A 15,515-nucleotide genomic window follows, 5' to 3' on the forward strand; every position below is an offset into this window, starting at 1 on the left:
TGTGCTTAGCATGATAAATACATAGAGATGTCTCTCGAGAATCCTGGTTGTCCATGGGCTGCTTGCAAGATGCCCCTACCACGGACAGGTCAGGTAATAGCTAAAAGCACATGCAGACACAGAAATAGTTTCCAAGCCCAGAAAGAAAACCTGAAACTGTATCCGTATAGACAGGCTCTTGGAGCTCAAACGGCCAGCCTCCTCTTTCGGATCTGATTGCAAGCTCAGGACTACAGTCTATGATCAGCTGATTTTTTACCTCAAAAAAATTTGAAATGTAGTCTGACCAAAGGGAAACCTAAAGAAATGTATTAACTAAAAAGAAAAAAACAAGCCAATAAAACCTCGTGAGAATACCTATATATTAAACTACCTTTCAATGAACGTGACAGAATCAACTGTAACTCACACTCTAGGCTGCTACAACTGTGGTTCTGTGATGGTTGAAACACAGGAGCGAACACCGAAGAGGCAGCCAAGCCGCCGCCATTAGCCGGGTACGCCACTTGCGCAAATTTCTTCTGCCTCCTAGGCTCTACCGCCAAACACGTAGCGTAACGGCTTTCGGGAATACGGATGCTGCACTGCGGCGATGGCACAGTTCAACCAAACTTCCTCCCTCCTCCGCCTGCTTGGACGTTAAGGCCACCTCCTTTCTGGGTTGTGATTGGCAAGACGGGCGGAGCCCTTCGCAGCGATTGGCGGGTACCGGAGGGAGGTGGGGTAGGTTGCGTGAAGGGTAATAAAGTTAGTGGGGCTGCCTCGGTGCGCTTTAGACGCGGCAGCGAGTCGGCTCTCTATGGAGGTGGCGGAGGGAAGTGTTGTGCCGTTGCTGCTCCTGCTGTGGTGATCCGGAGACTCGCCCTGTATCGCACGCTCCCCCCTTCCCCTCCCCAGCCCCGGTCCCCGGCTCCCTTCCCCTCCCCCTCCCCTTTTCTTGCCTTTTCCCCTGCCCTTGGTAGCCGTCGGGACCCGGGGAAGCTGACAAGGCCTTAGAGAAGGTGAGAAATGGGAGAGTGACCGGAGAGAGAGATGGGGCCGGGAGGGAGCGGTTACTGTTGCAGCTGAAGCTTAAAATGGCGGCTGCCTGAAGTGGCCGCCATTTTCTAGTCAGCTTCTTCTCGCCGTCTTCCGCACAAAATGGCGGCTCGGGTCGGTGGCTGAGCTGTTGTTCACTTTTGGATTACTATGGGTGCTAAACAAAGGGGTAGAGAAGATCGGCAATCCCCTCTAGATGCGGAAGGGGAGCCGAGCAGAAGCGTTTCAGGTTAGAGCTGCTAGTCTCCATCGAGGAAGGTGTAGACGGTTAGTGCTGGTTCGTGTCTCTGTTAGGGGATCAGATCGATTACAGGATTCTCACCTCTAGGTACGGTCTCTGGGGGCTCAAGAGGTTTGTCTTTGGAGGGGCGGAGGCCTTGGTACATGTAATGGGCTACAGTCTTGAGATCCTTTTAAGATCCGCATAGCTGGGGGGGAGGGGGGGGGGGGGTGCCGGGGAAGTTGTTTGTTCTCGAGGCTGACGAATTGTTTCTTCGCTCATTTATTTGTCCTTTTTTTTCGTTGTGGAAGGGAGAGCCGACTACCGGACTGCCTCACCCATGTTTCCTGTTCAGGCTTAGGCAGCGAAAAAGCAGAGGCGGTTCACCTCCCTCGTAGAGAACAAAGAGTCGGTCGGGCTCCTGGCGGCGCCTCAGCCTAGAAACGGGCGGCGCCCGGTGGGGGAAGGGGAGGTGGCTCGGTACGCCCGAAGCCGCCAGCTCCATGCGGCAGGGTAGCGCCTGCCTCCTGCGGGGGGCGCCCTTCGCGCTCCCACAGCCCTTTTGTTCGGCAGGGGCCATGTTGAGAGCCGCTCCTCGTGTCCGCACCGGCTGCTCGGCCGGGCGAGCGGCCGCTGCTTGGGGCGCGCTGGTAACCGCGGCGCAGTGGGCAGAGCTCTGTGCCTTCTGCGGAGCGTTTCTCTGGCTGGCTCTCGGAGGAGCTGTGTGATTAGTGCTGTAGTGTCTCGGAGCGGATCTGAGATAGAACCACAAAACGGGTTTCGTTTGAGTTCTTGCGGTTTGTTTTTTTTTTCACCTGGGTCCCCCGGCGTTGCCGCCCTGTGATTAGTTTTCGCTTCGTGAACAGTGCAGTGAAATTTTTCTTCCGCTGTTGTCTTGAAAGCCAAAATTTGAGATAAGGAGTGACGGTATTTTTTTAATTTTCGTTATTTGGTAGCTTAATTGGCCGTTCGGACTGGAATGTAGACTACACAATTTTTAGTACATTAACAGTGCGTTTTGTGATCTGGTACTTAGTTCTTTAAAACCTAACAGATTTGTCTTTCCATATCGTAGTTTGTAAATCGCATCAATAAAGGATTTATTAAATTATGCTGTTACTAGCAGGAGAAAGTTCTGTGGTGTTTGGTTTTGTTTTCCTTGCGAGTGCTTTTTTCGGGGTTGGCAGGGTACATTTGAGGCTCTTCTGAGTCCATGATTTCCTTATTTCTCCTCCCTTGCCACCATATACCGCCCCCCACACTGGAAAACACGGTTGTAGTGAAACGGCCTTTCTGTGAGTATCCTGAAAGTTGGCGTAAATAAGAGCTTTTTTACTTTTTATTAAGTGTAGTGCTTGAGGGTTCCCCTTCTCTAACAAAAGTTTGTAGTTTTTTTATGTAAGTTGGACACTATGGCTTCTAGTGAAACAACTATAATATGAATGCTTGATTTGTCTTTCTAGGTTTTGTTTTTCCCCACCCCGTCAATTTAATTTTATTCTTTTGAAGATTCTTCGTTGTCAAGCCGCCAAAGTGGAGAGTGCGATTGCAGAAGGGGGTGCTTCTCGTTTCAGGTATTTGTGCTTTTTGTTTTGTCTGATGAATGCTTGGCAGTGGAAATTGTCTTTTGAGGACAGTTTGCATTTGTCTTACGTTTATACCAAAATTGACATCTAATTAAAAGAGTCGGTATTTGGAACTTACACAGGGATTATATGGTTGTTTTCAACAGTGCTTCTTCAGGCGGAGGAGGTGGTAGGGGTGCACCTCAGCACTATCCCAAGACTGCCAGCAACAGGTATGTATCATCTTGCTCTTTGGTGTAATGTTAAAGACTGAGAACAACTGATGGTGAACTGAGTTGAAAATTGAGTATCTTTAAAGCTGTGCAAGGAATACTTACTGAGCTTGTGGCATATCGATATCCTCCATTCTGTGGCAGAATAGCATATAATCTGGTGAAAACGTGTGACATGAGCAATGTGAGGTGCACAGGCTATTCTCTTAAAGCTAGTAGCAGTCAAAGCCAAGGTCAAAAAGCAGGCTCTTGAAATCGTTTCCTTTTAACAAACATATTCTTAAAACTTTTACAGCGAGTTCCTGGGGAAAACCCCAGGGCAAAACGCTCAGAAATGGATTCCTTCACGAAGCACTAGACGAGATGACGACTCCGCAAATGACAAAGAACGACATGATGCAATCTTCAGGAAAGTAAGAGGGTAAGTTCTTTGATTTTTTTTTTTTTCAGTGTTACTTACTCCCAATGAATGGGCTGGAGATAAGGAAAACATGGGGTTTGAGTTCTGTGGAGCTGTGTGCTGCCCTTGGGAGGGAAGGAGGCAAAAATCGACAGGCCAGCAGCAACAAACGCTTGAGAAGTAGCTCTTGTGAGATTAGTCTTGCAGTAATGTTTTATGTTCTAAAGATATTCTAAAGAAAATCCCAAGCTATTTGAATGGAAAATTGCTGTTTTCTTTTGTAATAGATTTTTAGAAGCAAAGGTAAATGAGTCTGAAATTACTTGTAGCATGATTACAATACCTGTAAGCTTGACTCTTACTTTACTTTGTTCTTTTTTAGCATACTAAATAAGCTTACTCCTGAAAAGTTTGACAAGCTATGCCTTGAGCTCCTCAATGTGGGTGTAGAATCTAAGCTTATCCTAAAAGGGGTCATACTGCTGGTAAGATGGCTGCATTTCTTTTAACTACAATTTTGTTGAATGTTAAATAGGTTGCCTGGTGTTTGTGGGGTACAAAAGTAAGATGGCATGTAGAAATACTCCTGGTTTTTGTGTAAAAAGGATACCCTGGGAAGAAAGGAGACTTAATGCTCAAATTTTCTGCTTTGGAAGTCTAAAGAATTGCTAAATTCAATTAAGATTTGTTGTTTGTGGTGGTGGTCTGTTGTGTTTGTTTCGATGGTGGTTTTATAGTCTATGATAGTTGTCAGCAATCTGACTTCCTTGTTCTGTTTCTTTGATTAATGACCATAATAGTCTTGGAAGAACCACTACAGGTGCTTCTTGGTGCTTGTTAGTTTGTTTAATCTGAGATCAGATACTAACTTGGGTGTTCTGATGATAAACTTCAAATTTGTATGGTTGGTTGATTAGGGATTTTAGAAGCTCTTTGGTAGCATAGAGTAGCTTTTTTCATTTTTTTCAGCATTAAGATTGGTATTAAAATTCATTATTTCCATATGCTTGACGAAACAGCAAAAAATAGTTAAGTCTTCTAGATTACACAGAATGGCAGTATTCTGTCTTTTAACTTGCTTTCCCAATAATGTTGGCATCCTATAATGCTGCCTTACTGAAAATAAATTTACTTAGATCGTAGACAAAGCCCTCGAAGAGCCGAAGTATAGCTCGCTGTATGCTCAACTATGTCTGCGACTGGCAGAAGATGCACCGAACTTTGATGGCCCATCAGCAGAGAGTCATCCAGGGCAGAAGCAAAGCACAGTAAGTATATCCTTCAGTCTGGAATTCAACTTCTACTAGCATGTATAGTTGCACTGATTTGCTTATTTGGCCTTTTTTGTTCTCTTTTGTAGACATTCAGACGCCTCCTAATATCTAAACTTCAAGATGAATTTGAAAACCGAACCAGAAATGTTGATAGTAAGCTTCAAAAACCACTTTAATACAGAATTTATTTACCTCCTCTTGGCACAGCCTTGTTAAACTGGCTTCTTTTCTTTTCTAGTCTATGATAAGCACGATGGTCCCCTCCTCCCTGAGGAGGAGGAACAGAGAGCCATTGCCAAGATCAAGATGCTGGGGAACATCAAATTCATTGGAGAACTTGGCAAGCTTGATCTTATTCATGAATCTATCCTTCATAAGTGCATCAAAACAGTGAGTATTCAGTTTGGGTGTAGGCTAACAGCAAAATAGCACTTCTAAAATAAAAACGATACATTTACGTTGCTTAGGGGATTTCTGAGCGTAAAATACCACCAAAGTGTTTCCTGTCAATTATCTATCCCCTAGTGTTAAAAATAAACAATGTTTTGGTGGTGTTCAAAGCCATGGCAATATTCTCCTGAGTGAAGATAAAATTTGACTTAGACAAGAGTACTGTGGGTACTTCAGAGTACATGCGCTTATGAGGGAGTACTTCAATTAGCAAATTGAATTTCAAGTCCATTTGCCTTCGTAACAAATCAAATGTTTATGCACATGCCTGTGTACAAAGTTGTCATTTAATTGTCATAATGTGTTAAAATACCTTATCTTCAATATTTCAGCTTTTGGAAAAGAAGAAGAGAGTCCAACTCAAAGATATGGGGGAGGATTTGGAGTGCCTCTGTCAGATAATGAGGACAGTGGGACCTAGATTAGACCATGCAAAAGCCAAGGTATGTGTGCATATCCACTACAGTTACTAAACACGTTAAATTCTACAGTGAAGGCTTTCAATGGCCTGAAACTTGTCTTCAGTGTTCTGTTCAGGAGTATTGAATTCTCACATGTAGCGTAGCAGAGAGCAAGAGTGCCACCTCTGGCTCTTGCATCAAATATATTGAAAAGATGTGAGGAACTCCTATTCTGAGCATAACTAGGTGATCGGGCATGCGTTTTGGGGATTGACTTAATTCTGAATGTAAATCTGAAAAGGTGTTACGAGAGATGGCTGGTTTTCATCTTCATCTCAAATGAGAGGTTTTGATGAATTAAATTTCCTTGAGGTTTGTTGCCATCAAGGAGATTGAGATGTCAGGAAAAGGCAGTTCTGTTAATTGATTGTAGGAGGGATGAATGTGGTCAGCTTTCTTGAAAAATACTCCAGACATTGATAGAATTAGCCCTCACTTGCAACATCACTTTTGTTCCTCCAGTCCTTAATGGATCAGTACTTTGCCCGTATGCGCTCCTTGATGTCAAGTAAGGAATTGCCAGCAAGGATTCGTTTCCTGCTGCAGGTACGATGAAATGGTTTACTGCCTTTTTATTGCCGAGTTGTCTTGAATCCTTTTCTAAGCATTTATTGTCTTTCAAGGATACTGTGGAGTTGAGAGAACACAACTGGGTTCCTCGCAAAGCTTTTCTTGACAACGGACCAAAGACTATCAATCAAATCCGTCAAGATGCAGTAAAAGTAAGTGTTGCATGTAAAGTCTTGTGCTTGGCTTTTGCCCAGGTGTTAAAAGCGAATCCTTCATCTGTTTAATTCCATTGCACAAAACTTCAGGCTGTGGATTTGAGTAACTGTCACTTCCAAGCATGACAGTAAGGGGTTAAGAGTTTAAATGAGATGGGTAGTTCAGGGCTAAAAGCTTGAGTTTTGTGGACTGTTGCTCCAAACTGACCAAAACTCTTAATTACTATTCTTAAAAGGATCTGGGAGTTTTTATTCCTGCTCCTATGTCTCAAGGGATGAGAAGTGACTTCTTTCTGGAGGGACCCTTTATGCCACCCAGGATGAAACTTGACAGGGACCCACTCGGAGGGCTTGCTGATATGTTTGGACAAATGCCAGGTATGCTGAGACTGCAAGGCTGATGCAATGACTGACTGTACTGTATCAAACAAGAATTACAGTTGTGTTTTGTCTCCTTAATATAGGTAGTGGTATTGGTACTGGTCCAGGGGTTATTCAGGATAGATTTTCACCCACCATGGGACGCCATCGTTCAAACCAACTTTTCAATGGCCATGGGGGTCACCTCATGCCTTCTGCTCAATCCCAGTTTGGAGAACTAGGCAAATCTTTTCTGAAAAGTCAGGTAAGGAAGATGTTCATAGGGTAACTTCATCTTGCCTAGAAGCTTTTCTACAGATGCATATGTTATGGATTATATAGTCTGTTTATGATGAAAGACTTCCTCAGGTTTGATGCTGAAAAGAACTGATGCTCAGCTGATACAAAAATTCTAAACCATTTTAATTGTACAAGAGATGGAAAGAATACACTTTTTTACTGCAAGGAAAGGTGCATGTGGCTTTGGTGGGTCAGAATGGTGTGCTTTATTTAAAAGATAGCCCTGTTTTTAGGGATAGATGCAACTCTCCCACCATCCCTGCTCCTTCTTTCTCCCTTCCTGGCAAGTAGAATCTTGGTCCCTCTGGTACTACTTACCATATGATGTACGCCACTCCATCATCTGCACTTCTTTCTCTATATCTCCCTTTCTGAAATAGGGGCAAAGCCAGCTCTACCATAACCAGAATCAGGGACTCTTATCCCAGCAACAAGGACAGTCGAAGGATATGCCACCTCGGTTTTCTAAGAAAGGACAGCTTAATGCAGATGAGGTACATTACATGCCTACATTACTTACAGCCTATTCTAAATATTGCCCAATGATTATAGCAAGACGCGTTATTATGAGGACTAATGCTGGAACTCCTTCTCTTCCTCCTCTTTTGTCCCTTCCTCTTTCACCTTACCCCCCCCCCTCACTTTCCTTAGGGTATCCAGCGTCCTATGAGCAAGACTAAGATATGAGGGCAATTTTTCTGGGGGTGTCCCTTCCCACACATGTCCCAAGGAACACTATTCTGACATCAGTTCCAATGCATCATTGATAACAATACAGAAAATCCTGAATGTTAGAAACTTTAGAAACCCTGAAGTGCTGGACCAGGCTATTTTTCTTTTTAAAGAATTGGTTAATGTGCAAAATATCAAATACAAAGTAAATTGCATTGTTATTTTGAGCATTAACCAGACTTGTATCCTGATTTCTGAGCAATTGGTAGAGTTTTATCTTGGCTGTAAAACACAAGTAAACATGCTAAATACCTTCTTGAGTCTCTAACATACTGCATTGAAAAGGAGCAATTTTTAGATCTCGATACTAAATACCAGTGAGCTGTAGCAATTTGATTCATATGCTTTTGGGGGAATTGCAGTACCCATGTGGCATCACTTGAGTGTTAATATTGTAGAAACAGCAAAGTCATGCTTCAGTGGGATCAGATGGTGAGAGTCCATGGCTGTGTAGTCTTGGTCAGAATACTGAAAGAGTTTTATTTCCCCTTCCCCCCCCCACTTACCTGTTCACAGATTAGCCTGAGACCTGCTCAGTCTTTTCTAATGAATAAAAACCAAGTGCCAAAGCTTCAGCCCCAGATAACTATGATTCCTCCCAGTGCTCAACCACCACGCACTCAAACTCCACCGTTGGGACAGGTAAATGTATTTATGTATGTTGTTTGCTGTTCTTAATTTCTTTATGCTTAGAACAATTATATAAATGCAGGTACCTGTGTCACAAGTAAACATTCTGGTATATTTTTCAGCCTCCTCAACTTGGTCTTAAAACAAATCCACCACTTATACAAGAAAAGCCTGCAAAGACCACCAAGAAACCACCTCCTTCTAAAGAAGAACTACTTAAACAAACTGTAAGTTCCTTATGCTCTTAATTCTTGAGCATTTGTTATATGCTCTTAATTTAAACGTGCCTTTTGTTTAACTATACTTTGTGGTTCTTTTCTTTAGGAAGCAGTTGTGACTGAGTATCTGAACAATGGCAATGCAAATGATGCTGTCAATACTGTGAGAGAAATGAGGGCTCCAAAACACTTCATTCCTGAAATGTTGAGTAAAGTAATAATTCAATCTCTAGATAGATCAGATGAAGACAAAGAGAAAGCAAGTACTTTGATCAGCTTGCTCAAGCAGGAGGGAATAGCTACAAGTGACAACTTCATGCAGGTACCACGATTTGCTTGGCTGTTCGTTGTATTTAGCTTGTGTAAAGGAAGTGTGCAAATGTGTTTTACATCCTGTTGCTCAGAGGAGGTTAATATGTGTAGACCTATGAGGGGCATAAAAGATTAAAAAGTAAGCTACAGGATTTCGGGAATGGGAAATTAGGAGCCATGTGGCAAGTGACTGAGCGCAGAAAAGAAATGTGGCTCCTATGTAGTCAGAATATTGCTGTGCACAAGCACAAAATAGTGTCAGGATTTCAACCTCTGTGTTTATGGTTTCTTAGGCATTCCTGAATGTGTTGGACCAGTGCCCCAAACTTGAGGTGGACATCCCATTGGTGAAATCCTACTTAGCACAGTTTGCAGCCCGTGCCATTATTTCAGAACTGGTGAGCATTTCCGAACTGGCTCAACCACTGGAAAGTGGCACCCATTTCCCTCTCTTCCTGCTTTGCCTTCAGCAGTTAGCTAAGTTACAAGATCGGGAATGGCTGACAGAATTGTTCCAACAAAGCAAAGTGAACATGCAGAAAATGCTACCAGGTAAGAGATGGCACATGGCTCCTAAGGCACTTCATATTGCTGTAGACCATGTTTTTTTTTATAGCAGAGTAGAATAACATACGGGGTTACGTCAACTATTGTGATTCTTAAGAATGGTGGTTAGACCCAAGAACCACTGAGTTTAGATTGCAGTAAGCACATGAGCACTGGCCCTTGAATTGTCTTTCTTATTTACTTGTCAGAAATTGACCAGAACAAGGACCGCATGCTGGAGATCTTGGAAGGGAAGGGGCTTAGCTTCTTGTTCCCACTTCTGAAGCTGGAGAAGGAACTGCTAAAGCAAATAAAATCGGATCCATCCCCTCAAGCCATCTATAAGTGGATTAAAGATAACATTTCACCCAAACTTCATGTAGATAAGGGATTTGTGAATATATTGATGACCAGGTGAGAAACTTTTTTGATCTAACCAAGGCACATAGGATGTTAAGATGCCAGTAAGCAGTTAACTCTATGAAGGCTGACAGGAAGGCTGATGTGTAGCTCTGTAAAGAAAGAGTACACCGCAAGCGAGATAAAGGGTCTTGAGTGAACCCTCCATGTATTCAACACCATCTGTATTTGAAGAAAAGCGTCTCTGGTCTTGCATCAGTGTGAAGTGTGGCTCTTCCTTGGGCAGTAGTCTGGTCCTGTGTGCTGCTTTTTTCTTGTGGTGCACAATCGACCACAATACTAAACCACTGTGCTTTTATCTGACTGACAGAGGAATGTTTTTAATAATAGCAAACTGAACTTGCTACACTTTTCTTACTCTTCTGGAACATGAACTCTAACTGCTACATACAAAGTTTACAGAACTTAGGCTTTTTTCTTGTTTCTTTTGTGCAGTTTCTTGCAGTATATTTCTAGTGAAGTAAACCCACCTAGTGACGAATCGGATTCTTCATCTGCTCCCTCTAAAGAGCAGCTAGAGCAGGAGAAACAACTGCTTCTTTCCTTCAAGCCAGTAATGCAGAAGTTCCTCCATGACCATGTTGATCTGCAAGTGAGTGCTTTATATGCACTCCAGGTGCACTGCTACAACAACAACTTTCCAAAAGGTAGGTGCATCAGGATCTTGGCCAAAACTTGTCTGCTTATTTTTACTTGTGAATGGCTTGTCACTACACTTCTTAAGAGTCATAAGCTGTTCAGAAGATTGTGAAGCTAACTATTTAAATTCACTTCTGTAGGCATGTTACTGCGCTTCTTTGTTCATTTCTATGACATGGAAATCATTGAAGAAGAAGCTTTTTTGGCATGGAAAGAAGATATTACTCAAGAGTTTCCAGGGAAAGGCAAAGCCTTATTCCAGGTAAATCTGCTTTGGAGGTTGGCCTTCTGTGAGTTCTGATCCAAGCGTTTGAGAACACTTCCAAGTGGTGGTTTAAGTTACCTGTTCCTAATTAGAAAGTTCATGGAGTACTGCTAGTGCAGAGTATGGCTGAAAGAAGCGTAAAGCAAGTTGGGGGAAAAAAGCCCTCAGTGTTCTGCAGAAGTAAATGGTGGGAAAATTCTGCTCCCTTAAACCAGTTCTATGTTACTGCAGGTAAACCAATGGCTAACCTGGCTGGAAACTGCTGAAGAAGAAGAATCTGAAGAAGAAGCTGACTAAAGAACCAGCCAAAGCCTTAAATTGTGCAAACATACTGTTGCTATGATGTAACTGCATTTGACCTAACCACTGCGAAATTTCATTCCGCTGTAATGTTTCACAATATTTAAAGCAGAAGTGTGTCAATAGGATATCCTCTGCAAAAGGTTTTTGTAGTATGTCTTAATAGTCTACAATAAAAATATTTTAGAGTATCTTTAATGTTTAGGTAACAGTGTATTAGCAGCATGCAATAATACATCATAAGTTCTCGAGCAGGAGCAGTCTGTTGCAAGGGTCTTCTTTGCCACCAGTTATCATAGGCTGTTTTTAAGTTAGAAAACTGAATAGCAACACTGAATACTGTAGAAATGCACTTTGCTCAGTGTAATACTTGAGTTGTTGCAATATTGATTATCCATTTGGTTGTTACAGAGAATCCTTAACTGTAATCGATGGTTGTTGCCGTAATAGTATATTGCCTGTATTTCTACCTCTAGTAATGGGCTTTATGTGCTAGGTTTTAATATCCTTGAGCCTGGGCAAGTGCACAAGTCTTTTTAAAAGAAACAGTTTACTTGCACAAAAACTCATCAGCTGAAGAGATGGTTTAATGCCCTTTGGGAGAGGTTTTTTTGTGGGTGTGAAACATGAAATGGTGAGACATTTGAATTGGTCCCTCTATTACAGTACTGAAATTAAGTCTACTTAATTTATCAAGACATGTTCATGCCCTGATTTTATATACTTGTATCTATCAATAAACATTGTGATACTTGACTTGTTTCTTAGTATTTCCCAGTAGAAGAGCTTTGACTGACAACTGGTTTACTCTCAAAGAAGGAAGCATTAGTGGGAATTGCCTGAGACTGGGACCATCTCTTTTTTTTAATACAAGTTGTCTTTAGCATGCAAATGAGTTCTAAATAAGGTCACAGAAGATTACACACTACAGATCTGCCATGACAGGAGGAAAATGAAATTGTGCTGAAGAAATGGTAGGAGTTTGCCTGTGGTCTAATGTATGCTTTATCAGCGAGTATGTATTTCGACATCCTAATGCTTTGGACTTAGCCCAGGTCACATGCATATTTTTAATCAACTGGCTCTGACTATTATTAGCTTGGCCAAAAAGAAAAAAAGGCAAGGATTTAATGATGTTGCATTGTACAGGCTTGAAATGTCATCTATTAAATACTCAAAGTACGTTACTTTCTAGAACCTTGTCCCTAGTGAAATTTCTTCTTATTGAGATACTTGGACTTGTAATTATTGAAAGGTGATGTTTAATAGTGAAACATTACTGTCTCCTTGACTGAAACTCGGGTTTGCCAGTAATGGGTGTGCGTTACACTACGTACTGTTTTCTGCATCATGGGGGACAAGGAAGCAGATACGTGAAAACAGAGATCATAAAAGGGCTTGCTTTGAGAGGAAGGACTAGTTTGCATTTGTGCACCTTAATGTGCTATGACAGAAAGGATCTGTTTCTCTGGTTTTGATGGCAGTTTGCTGTGAAAGGCAAAGCAAGCTTCCTGACCAGCTGGGAAGTATATTCTTGTATAATTGCAAGTTAGGTGCCTTCAGATGCCTCAGGAACTTCCTGTACAATGTGTGGCCCAATAAATCTAAGGTCTGTGCTTCTGTAAACCAAATGTATTGCTAACAAACTCCTAGAGCACTTCAATGCTGTCTTTGCTTTTCTGAAGCGTGGCTTATCTAGTGCCACAGGAGAGCAGCAGGATAGTCCTGTGGACTCTAGTTCAATTGAGAAAGGAAAGCATGAACTACAGTGGAGTGGTTTGAGGTCAGGAGCTGGCAGGTTTTGATGTAGCTGCAACTCTTGTGTAACAAGTGAGCAGTGACATCGTGAAAATTCATAATGGTATGGAGTTCTACCCTAGTCATTAGGCCGAGTCAGCTTCGCAAAAGGCTTTGCATCTCTAGAGTAAGGTGAATGCTAGATCTACAGGGGCTGCAGGGCTGCCTTTTGTGTTGGTACTTGGGTAATGATACTTCTCAACTGCATGGCCTTTAATACTCATTCAGGTTCTGCAATTAAGTACGTTTTACTGAGCTAGAGAAACTTAAAGTGTAGCTTGAAGGCTCATTGATTCCCAATAACTCTGAATTGTACAGTTTCACTTTGAGCATAGCAAGATGGGTAGCGTAGTGAAATTCAGCCTTGTTTCAATAAGGGTTGTGGTTCTCTCTGTTGGTTTAATTGCTGTTTAAATTCTCCTCTTTCAGCTGATGAGTTCAGTGCTGCAGGCCACAATAATGCTACTTCTGTATACTTCAGTTACAGCTTACTAGCTAACCTGTGCATTTCCCCTGTGCTGCAGAGTGAAGACAGAGGAACCACAAGTCATGAACAGTCCTAACTAGTAGCTTCCACCAAAATACACTGTAGAGGTGAGATTAAAAGGCAGCAGTACAAGAGGTGTAAGTAAAAACTTAATATGCAAGTTTCCCAGTTTTGGGAAAGGTTAAGCTATAGGTATTTCAATAGATAAAGCTTTATATTCATGCCCAGTCTTGTTTGTAACTAGTCATTAAGTTAGGAAAAGACTAAAAGTCCAAGAGGATGTAACTGACCAAAGGTGGAATAAAGCATAGGGTGTAGAAAATACTCCCCTATCAAACAGTTGCAAAAATCCAGTCTGAACAGACTTTTTTTTTTAAACTGACATAAAAAGCTCTTAATACTTGAGAATGGTACTTCCATAGCTGTTTCTAGTGCTTGACTGCAGTGCTGGTACCTACATACAGTCTGGAAAAGGGGCTGACTTGTGTGGCTGTTAACTCTTGAGTTGCATTCTACTCATCTGTAAAAGAGAGCATGTTCAATTTCACCTAGTGAAGTCATAGTCAAATCAATAAAACTAATAAAAGCTGGTAGTGGCTTTTATTAGTATTAATTTTTTTGTCAAATGTTAGGTTTAACTTTACTAAGCTGCATGCTAAATGCACATCATACCTGTTGCAATCATGAAGTTTACAGTCAACTTCTGAAGGAAATTGCTGTTACTGTGCAGGACACTTCACCTGCGCAGGCCAGAGCTGCCTGCTGTACTGTGCAAAGCACTGAAAGGAGTGTCCAACAAGTCAAGCCAGATCAGATTTAAATTAAGAGTTCCTGGGAGGGAAGCTCTGGGTTGGTCACTGCCAGTTACCCTTACTATTTCTTGGAAAAGGTGACATTAAGTATAATAGTGAATTGGTAGGGTTCTGTCACTGTTAACACCAGTGGAGGACCGGACTTAATTTTCAAGCTGCAGTTTGTGCCTTGAGCTTAGATATGTTAAATTTGAGTGTTTCAGGAATGTTCTGACCAAAGCTGCTCAAAGTGGAGCCACTGTTGTAGCTCTGCCCAGGCATTTTGTTGTGGGGGAAAAGGGCAGGGTGCTGGGTTAATAGCCCCCTTCCCCAAGTCCCTCCCTCTGCAGAGAAGGGAAGTAAAGTAGTAACAAAACAACAGGTTCAGATAGAATTTTACTGGAAATGATCCAATGCACATTCTCAGCCTAAGTGCAGAAAAGCACAGCAAAATGCAGAAGCCAGTGATAAAATGGTTCCCCCACCCCAAGCACACAGAAGCCAGCCCAGCAGAAAGGACCTCATCCCCCAAAACCCCAGAAACTGGAAGAAGCAACTGGAACAGAGAGCCTTTTTTGTTACATCTGAACTTCAAGCCTCATGCTTTGCTCTAGCCAGCACTTCCGTTTTGAAGATGGCAGCATGATAATATTACCAGCAGATTCAGCTCAACCCATGATGGTCTCTACCCTTTACACACCATCTGTGTCATGCCCAGCAGCAATTAACATCAACATACATCATACACAACCCATTATCACTCATTTAAACTGAGATCACCTTGCCCTAACAGATGGCAGTGATTCCTGTGTCTCAGGAACTTTTAAGGTGGACAACAGATTTTTTCCCAAACATTTCAGCAGCTTGTCATTCTAAATGACCAGGAATTCCATGGAACAAAATCAGGCCTTTAACTCTTAATGTTCAGGGACTGAAAAAGTTTCTTTAGGTAGAAGGAGTTCCCTTGAAAGGTGAGACTTTAAGGTGATGATGGTAGTGGCACAGGTTCAGCTGGATACAGGTTATAGAGCCCATATCCTTTACCTCCTAACAGATTCCATACAGTTGGTAGTTGGAGGCTGGTGAAATACTTTTAATGAGTTGATGAAGCAGCCATGACAACAAAGTTACACTTGGCCTGCCTGGAGTGAGGAAAGCAACCATCTGAGTGGGATTTTTATCTTAAAAATATTTGAAGTTTATAACAACATAAATCTAACATTTAGTTTATGTTAGCAGTGAAAATGCCCAAAAGATCTGAAGTGAGAACTATTTTATTATCTAAGAAGCTATGCAAAACACTCAACTTTGTGGAAGGAAAAGAGATCTTAAAACTGGTTTGATGAAAGTAT

The 15,515-nt window shown here is 42.1% G+C and overlaps 1 protein-coding gene and 1 non-coding gene across 2 annotated transcripts; both read left to right on the forward strand.

Annotated features, from left to right (window-relative positions):
- The first annotated feature begins 576 nt into the window (after positions 1-576).
- On the forward strand, positions 577-13,923 carry EIF4G2 (eukaryotic translation initiation factor 4 gamma 2). Its single transcript, XM_054390752.1, has 23 exons — positions 577-846; positions 963-1,001; positions 2,768-2,832; positions 2,991-3,056; positions 3,352-3,477; positions 3,839-3,941; positions 4,593-4,724; positions 4,817-4,883; positions 4,969-5,120; positions 5,513-5,623; positions 6,104-6,187; positions 6,265-6,363; positions 6,603-6,744; positions 6,831-6,991; positions 7,407-7,520; positions 8,275-8,400; positions 8,511-8,615; positions 8,713-8,928; positions 9,212-9,470; positions 9,674-9,878; positions 10,320-10,531; positions 10,664-10,785; positions 11,020-13,923. The coding sequence occupies exons 1-23, from the start codon at positions 577-579 to the stop codon at positions 11,083-11,085; spliced, it is 3,042 nt and encodes a 1,013-aa protein (XP_054246727.1). The 3' UTR covers positions 11,086-13,923.
- On the forward strand, positions 7,562-7,719 carry LOC128974257 (small nucleolar RNA SNORD97). The gene has a single exon (XR_008489306.1). It is a non-coding gene; the product is annotated as a small nucleolar RNA SNORD97 (small nucleolar RNA).
- Positions 13,924-15,515: the final 1,592 nt, after the last annotated feature.

Source organism: Indicator indicator, chromosome 21, assembly GCF_027791375.1.
Source record: "Indicator indicator isolate 239-I01 chromosome 21, UM_Iind_1.1, whole genome shotgun sequence".
NCBI classification, from domain to species: domain Eukaryota; kingdom Metazoa; phylum Chordata; class Aves; order Piciformes; family Indicatoridae; genus Indicator; species Indicator indicator.